Source organism: Elaeis guineensis, chromosome 14 (genome assembly GCF_000442705.2).
Source record: "Elaeis guineensis isolate ETL-2024a chromosome 14, EG11, whole genome shotgun sequence".
Taxonomy (NCBI): Eukaryota; Viridiplantae; Streptophyta; class Magnoliopsida; order Arecales; family Arecaceae; genus Elaeis; species Elaeis guineensis.
In genome coordinates this window covers 55813320-55821388 of record NC_026006.2, presented here as the reverse complement: position 1 = coordinate 55821388, position 8069 = coordinate 55813320, and the positions used below count along the sequence as shown (strand labels likewise).

Below are 8069 nucleotides of genomic sequence, written 5' to 3'. Positions count from 1 at the left end.
GTCTTTCATGGTAATTAAATTTAGTGGAAACAGAGAGTTTGTACCATGACATATCTCCACAACGAGTGATAATACAAATTCCATCTTCTCAAAAGCATTCATTCAGTTTGTCATCTCGGCACATTAAATCAAATATAGATCCTTTCCAATTGATGATTGTATAAAAGAGGGCTAGATCCAGTTCTACATCATAGATTGTCTATATATTATGAAATGGTCAATCAGTAAATCTGTGATTTAAAATTGAATCTTTTTATTTTATCATGAAATCATGACTTCAAAAAAATTAATTAGAAAATATTATTTCAATTTTTAAATTTTATATAAATATTTAATTTTTTTTATAAATTATTAATATAAAATTAAATATATATTCTTATGATCATCATACTAAACATGCTATAGATGCACATATCTGTATTTCACTGCTCATGATTTTTGAAAAAAAAAAATGATCATGTCATAATCCTGCTATGCCATATTTTTGCCAGCTGCCAAGTAGTCTCAAAGAAACCCTCCCATGGGCCCAATGCCAACAAACGCTTCTCCTTTTTCTGTGAAGCGAGGGTAGCAACAATTTTGTACAGCAGAGCTGTCTTTCCTTCTCACAGCTATGCCCAGAGCTCTCCCATTTATGGCCGTTTGGAAGGTGGCAACATCCCAAGTCTTTAATGCCTCCAGCCAACTCCAAATCCTAACAGCTTTCAAGAAGCCCCCGAAAAAGCTAATCTTTTCCCCTTCCCTTCCCCAATCAAAGCTTCGGCTTCCAAATCTTAAGTACTGTTCCCATCCTTCCCCTGCCTCCATTAACAAGAGAGTTGGAAGTAGCCCAACCGCCCATCTGTTGCTCAAGTGTAATGCCTTCTCCTTGTCTTATTACTGTGAGCTTCGGGTGAAAGAATTTGAGAAGTTCAAGTGGGGATAGTGCCGGCTTTGGAGTCTCCGAAAGCCGGGTGTTTTAAAATTGTTTGAGGTAGATGACCAAAACTCTAACGGCAATCCCAAAGGTATGCTTTTAAGTTTACTTGCGTGCCTTATCTTTCGATTTGGTAAGCGCTTGAAGGTAGATAGGAGACGTTTGAGTGTTTAGAAGTTGACCCATTGGAGAAAGATTGGATTTTTGGCAAGGAATTTTATGGTACTGTTGCCTAAAAAGACGGGGTTTTGTGTCTTTCTGACTGTTTTGCGACAGATTATGGTATAGAGGAGGTGAGCTTTTTTTTATCTTGAATTAAAGTTTTATGGAGTTTTGGGTGGTAGAAGAGGATTAAACTGTGCTTTTTTTTTTTTCCCCCCTTTTTACAACAGCAGTGAAGGCTGAAGTATTTCTGATATCTAGAGGTAAGTCACGAATTAGAGAACTGGGGTTTGCTGAAAGCTGTTAGAAATAGAGAAACTTCAGTGTTGGTATTGGATGAACCTTTTTATTTGGCTGTGATCTAAAGAATTTGATTCCTGGGAAAACATAAGGAATTCCAAATTTTGAAGTTTTTTAGTGTGTGGTCCTGGAAAGAAGATGGTTGGCAGTGTGGAAAGGGATCATGGTTCTCTTCACTGTAACGGATCTATTCACAACTCCAATGGTGCTGAAAAAAGGCTTGATGAGCTCCGTGGCCTTCTCGGCAAGTCCAACGGCGATCTGTTAAAGATTGTTGGCATAGGGGCTGGTGCTTGGGGCAGTGTGTTTGCTGCCCTCTTGCAAGATGCTTATGGTCATTTTCGTGAGAAGGTCCAGATTAGGATATGGAGAAGGGCCGGGAGATCGGTTGACAGGTCCACTGCAGAGCATCTATTTGAGGTAATCAACTCTAGGGAGGATGTTCTGAGGCGTTTGATACGTCGGTGTGCATACTTGAAATATGTTGAAGCAAGGCTCGGGGATCGAACACTGTATGCAGATGAGATCTTGAGGGATGGTTTCTGCTTGAACATGATTGACACACCGCTCTGCCCGCTGAAGGTCGTGACCAATTTGCAGGAGGCGGTGTGGGATGCTGATATCGTGGTGAACGGTCTGCCTTCCACAGAGACCCGTGAAGTGTTTGAGGAGATCAATAGATACTGGAAGGAGAGAATTACTGCTCCAATTATAATCTCTCTGGCGAAGGGTATTGAGGCAGCTTTAGATCCAGTCCCACGGATAGTAACACCCACACAGATGATTAGATGTGCAAGTATGTTCTCTTTCCACTTTCTACTTTTTTATGATTGCCATGTAATGGATTTTGGACCTTTTTTAGCTTCATCACTTGTTGAGTCCACAATTAATTGGAGGTAAGCAAGTTGTAACTGCCAAGAATTAGCTAGAGAAACTATGAACTAGGCACACATCGGTCTTCAGTTGCTCTAGAATATGTGTGTTCATTTGTCTCCTCTTATGACTGTTCTTCTTTAACATAATCATATATTTGATTGGATAGAGATGCACTGCAAAACCATTACTATTCTAGGATGCACATAAGTACAGAATATTAAAAAGAACAACACTTTTTTTAAAAGAACCAAGACATTTCGAAACACGAAACAGATGTACCCATGAAACTTGACTTCAATATTGTTCTTGTATTTTTGATTTCGTATTATTTCAGTGCAATTTCTGTACCTTCTCTCGAGACAGGAAAACCAGATATGATATGCATATATCTTTGCTTTTGCTCATTTTTCTTTTGTGAACTAAATGTTTGTGTCACTATCTCTGCTTTCATGTATTGTGTTGTTGAATAAATTATAATCTTTCAATTGTGATTTCTTGCATTGTTCCCCATACAGTGAGTAAAAGAAGTAGATGATATCATTTGTTTTAATATTTGCAAAACATAGTTGACCTTCACAACTGTTCCTGTTTGATGGTCCTCTTGTTTTAGTAATCTGAAAATTATATTGGGTGTGCTTTTTCCATAGTAATACCCATCAATAATTAATTTTAAATACATAAATATCTCTTTAAACACCATTTGTTTACTTTTGTTTGGATATTCTTTCCTTTACAGAAATACTGTTTTATATCTTGTAAATTTGAGGTATTATCCCCGTTTGGGTCTTTACTTTTGTTTTTTTCCCCCTTTTCTCTTCTAAGCTTGAATGTATGTCTGGCAGCTGGAGTTCCAATTGAGAACATTCTTTATCTTGGGGGCCCAAACATTGCTTCAGAGATCTACGACAAGGAATATGCTAATGCTCGAATTTGCGGATCTGATAAGTGGAGGAAACCTCTTGCTACATTTTTGAGGCAGCCACATTTCATTGTGTGGGATAATAGCGATCTTGTTACTCATGAAGTTATGGGTGGCCTGAAAAATGTATATGCCATTGGTGCTGGTAAGTTTAATATTTTCTTGATATTTCATCTTGTGAAAATTAATAAACAACTATAATATTCATATCTTTTATTGTTTTGTGGTGCATTATGTAGTCTTTGAATTGATCATGGGCAGACATATTCTCGTGTTGTTAAATGGATTTAATCAAAAGAACCTATTAAATATACCTCAGCCCCATCTGTGGGTACAGGAAGCATTACCGCAACTAGTCATCGTTTATGCATTACTAAAATGCAGCTTTTTAGAACATATAATTGGGACAGTCCTTGACTCCCTATTAGTAAGATGATCTGGGACAGTGTTTTGACTTCCTTTAGTATTCATATCTCTATTTTATCTGCAGTACTTCTCTCCATGTGGTTCTTGGTAGAAGAAAATAACACAAGGTAAGTGGACGGTGAAGAGATGTTTCATATTTAGACTTAGAAGGTGAATATTTTATAATGACATTTATACCTTGGATATATGAGCATACAGAAGCATGCACGTGTGCATCTATGGCGGTTCTCAGAAAGATGGCCAATATATGGTGATTCTATTGCAATGTGTGAAAACTCCAAGTAGATTCCTGGATTCACATAGGTCCACTATTTTGTCAGGAACGAGAATTGAGCAGCTGTTATGTTATTGTTGTCCATGAAATTATCATAGACTTGTGTTCATGAGTTTCAGTTTTGGTCTTGTTACAAATGTAATGGCTTTCCAAAGGATCACTTGGTTATGCTGCAAGATTGGATAAGTTTTGTGGATCGTGATATTTCAATTCTCTATAACTGCTGAATTTAAGATGTTATAGAGTTGAAATGTGCTTTCTAAGACTGATGATGTGGAACCACCAATGTTTAGAGTCACTGTGGTAATGATAAATTCACTCCTCTATCTAATGTTAACAATGTGGAGCTAGAACAACCTGGAATCATTGATATCTAGCTATATCATATTGATCTTATGGATTTATTCAGCAGTGCAGGTTCCCTGCTTGAGTGATTATTTGTTTATGAAGATATTACTGATTGCCAAAAGGAAGGTGTTGGAGGTAAGAAAGAAAGGGGAGAGCTGGAAGAAGGAATTGATATGCAGAACATGACCATATTTATTAATGATAAGGATAGATCACAGACTTATATGAGATGATATATCAAAAAATGTTGGTTAGTCTCTCTATGTACGCATCCAAGATGTCCATGAAAGAGAACTATTTTCTATTCTATTACATGCTTTTCTTTTCTATAGTCCTGTTACTTTGATCTGAGAGCAATTCGGTGAGTCATTTCTCTTGCATGGATTTATTGATTATTTTGCTATCATTATGCTTATCGTAATATTGGACTCCATCCAGCCAATGAACTCTAACCATTAAAATTCTACTCTATCAAAAATTTACTTGTAAAACATGTGTTGTTCTTTCGGAAGTAGTTCAATATTTCACTCCCTTGTTGGGTGAATCGGCTTGATCCCTGTGATTGGAACCTGTAGTCAAACTTAATGTGAATTTTCCTTCATTGTTCACCTCAAGGTTTGCCTATTGTACTGAACCGGACAGTACAGCACGTATCATACTGTACCAGTCTGGTACCGATTTGTGGGACAGAAGGTGTACCAGCAGTCAGTACGCCGAACTAGTCCTGTATCGACACAGTGACAGATTGGCACAGATACGGGGCCCGGTACCGAGATGGAGAACCTTCATTCACCTGTTTTTCGTTTCCACTTAGTTTATGGAATTGACTATGCTTTAACTCCATATTGTTTTGGTTATCATAATGGTTACTGGTGAACGTTCAGACGATGATATTATTTCAGCACTATTGCACAAGTTTACATTATCTCGGTGCCATTTAATATGGTTTTACAGTTACTTTCTCATGAGTGCTTAATTAACCTATCCTATTGAGCACGCATACTTGAATCTCTTCTGGAATCAGGCTTTATATGAGTCTGTTTTTTTTTTCCTTCAGGGATGGTAGCAGCTCTGACAAATGAGAGTGCAACAAGCAAATCAGTATACTTTGCACACTGCACTTCTGAAATGATATTTATTACTCATCTATTGGCAGAACAGCCTGAGAAACTTGCTGGTCCATTGCTAGCTGATACCTATGTAACTCTTTTAAAAGGTCGCAATGCATGGTATGGACAAATGCTAGCTAAAGGGGAACTGAGTCCTGATATGGGTGATAGCATCAAAGGGAAAGGAATGATTCAGGTTAGCCTCTTGATCCTTGCACCTTGGTAATCTCATAAGCAGCAGAGATATTTTTGCACCCAATCACCACTGGAGTTCCAAGTTGCTGTGAGTTTTGACTCACCTGAATTTGCTGAATTGGTACACAACTGAGGGACATATGTTATGTGTTTCAGTAAATTAGAATTAAGTTTCTCATATGATTTCTATTTTGTATCTATTCCCTCCTACAAACTCACATTATTCTTTCATGCAGGGTGTCTCTGCAGTTGATGCATTTTATGAGCTTCTCAGCCAGCCTAGCTTAAGTGTGTTGCATCCTGAAGAAAACAAGCCTGTTGCTCCAGTTGAGCTGTGCCCCATCCTCAAAACTCTCCACAGAATTCTAATAAAAAGGTCAGGTTCCATTTCCCCCCCTGATTCTCTTTTCAAGCTCTTGTGATAGTTGAGAGGTTTTGTAAGCTTGCTTACATCAGTGTTAACTTTGTGTGATTTGTCTTTTAGCTTTTATAAATGAAAATGAAGGGAAGGGTCTTTAGCTTTCAAAATGGGATACTAATACAATGTAAATTTTAATCATCTAATTGTCATGTGGGTCTATCCTGCATTTTGGCCCCTCGTCTAGTTTGTAACAAGAGGCTGCCTCTTTTCCTACCAAGAATACACTATGATCTAAAATTGATTGAATAGGATGGCTTTATATTGTCGTTAGGATCTGAATGACCTTCAGGTTTCTTCTTTGAGTTTATTGTTGTTGGCCTGACTTACATGATTGATTCGAGATATGCAGGGAAGTCTCTACACAGGCCATTCTTCAAGCATTAAGAGACGAAACCATGAATGATCCTCGTGAACGGATTGAGATTGCACAAAGCCATGCCTTCTACAGACCATCTCTTCTTGGCCAACCTTGATAACATCAGCTCATGATCAATCAACAAAAAGACAGAAAACTGGTCCTTCTTGTTATTCTGTCGATATTAGTTTGATATGTGATGGCCTTGATGGAGTTGGTAGTGCATATTTTATTCAGTTAATAAGGAATTTCTTGCCTCTTGCTCGGAACTATATTTAAGCACGCTTGATTTAGTTTCTATTTGTTATGTAAACAAGAAGGCATCCAATTGAATCTCGAGAAAATATCAAAATAGAAAGCTACTGCTGTTTGTAAGAGGAGAACTAGTTTCTTTATTTATATTTAAGATGTACAAGACCTTGTGTGAAAATAGTTTCAGATCTATTGATGCCATCTTCTGGTAAGAATGACAAGTTGTGCCACTTGCTGCCTTGGTTCCACTTAAAGCCAATTTTCTGAACCAACTGGTGCTATCAAAGAAATTCTCTTTATATAACCAAAGCAGATAAGTTTCACATGGGGAAACCAACAGCTAGCAGCTTGGAGCGTTGGATTCTGGAGTTTGATTTCCTGCTCTGTGTTCTCATTCCTTTTATTCCTTTCTTCATGCCCCTCTGTCTGGAGTCATCCTTTTCAGTTCGCAGTTGTGGAACAAATAAAGAGCGAGTTGGCTCCACTATCTTTCATGCCATCTGATGCTTGCACCTAGAGATTGTCTATGTTCTAGCTAGGTGGTTTGGTACCATTAAGATGATTTAGCACTGTCAAGTTGTGCTAGATATTAACATAATGCTTTTGTGCCAACAAGGTAATAGAATTCAGTCCACAAAAGTGCCATCCTACTGACACATTTCTTGGTGAAATTTTACCACTGGTTGATTTAATTTTTAGTGATATCTTGGTCCCGACCATTTATTTCTGGACAGCAGTTGATTGGTGGAGTTGTGTATGCCTGGCTGTATCTTACTTGCGCAGGTACGCATGCTGGTCTAAGTACAAAAAATTTAGCCAACTTTGAGCCTGAAGCTACTTTTTGTATAAATGCATGCATCTTGATTGAACCTTTGTTCCCACATTGAGCTTTGTATATTTTGTGAAATAAGCAAAGATCATTGACAAACACTGTCGACCGCAGTTGGTGGTTCACTTAGTTCAAAGATGAAGTTGAAACGAGCTGCAAGCAAGACCAAATTTACCAGCAGCATTCATGTACCTTCTGGGCATGAACAATGTAAACATAAGATATGTAACTCCCTAGTTTCATAGATGGCATTCTGGATGTTCAAATTAAGATTGAAGATGTATGGTGTATGTTTCACCTTGAACATATCTCCAGAATGATATCGACCGACTTTTTATCCCTTTCTATCTGCCGATGGATTGTGTATCATACAGCTGGTCCATCGCATATTGGCTATATGAACGTTAATACTGATTTTTCTGAATGTTATGCTAATGCTCCCATGGTTCCACTTTGATCAGATTGTCATTATAATGAAATGGTTGCATATGTTCAAATGGGATCCAGATATGACATTTCTGTTGATGGTCCATTGGTATGACCACTCTGAAAGATAGATTGGATTGTCAGCAGCTTTTCCATGAATGATCTTTCCACCTCATCCAATGACCTAAACTTTTTGTAACCTTTTGCCATTCCTGGAGAGGGAATGGAGTAATTGAGCCCTTCTCTCTTTGATTGGACAAA

At 37.9% G+C, this 8069-nt stretch overlaps 1 protein-coding gene across 2 annotated transcripts; it reads left to right on the top strand.

Annotated features, from left to right (window-relative positions):
• Positions 1-599: 599 nt before the first annotated feature.
• LOC105057681 (probable glycerol-3-phosphate dehydrogenase [NAD(+)] 1, cytosolic) lies at positions 600-7721 on the top strand. Of its 2 annotated transcripts, none has more exons than XM_010940366.4 (6): positions 600-1209; positions 1312-2174; positions 3097-3318; positions 5279-5526; positions 5762-5901; positions 6296-7721. In XM_010940366.4, exons 2-6 carry the CDS (start codon positions 1517-1519, stop codon positions 6417-6419), a joined length of 1392 nt encoding a protein of 463 aa, XP_010938668.1. In that variant the 5' UTR covers positions 600-1209; positions 1312-1516; the 3' UTR covers positions 6420-7721. The 2 variants fall into 2 exon arrangements, with proteins under 2 accessions (XP_010938668.1, XP_010938667.1); XM_010940365.4 differs by having other exon boundaries at positions 1309-2174.
• The last annotated feature ends 348 nt before the right edge of the window (positions 7722-8069 follow it).

Excerpts from the sequence above, each read along its gene's own strand:
- LOC105057681 (XM_010940366.4), top strand. The coding sequence starts at position 1,517 with ATGGTTGGCAGTGTGGAAAGGGATCATGGTTCTCTTCACTGTAACGGA. Across the intron at positions 5,527-5,761 it reads AAGGGAAAGGAATGATTCAG|GGTGTCTCTGCAGTTGATGC; the intron begins GTTAGCCTCTTG and ends TCTTTCATGCAG. Across the intron at positions 5,902-6,295 it reads CACAGAATTCTAATAAAAAG|GGAAGTCTCTACACAGGCCA; the intron begins GTCAGGTTCCAT and ends CGAGATATGCAG.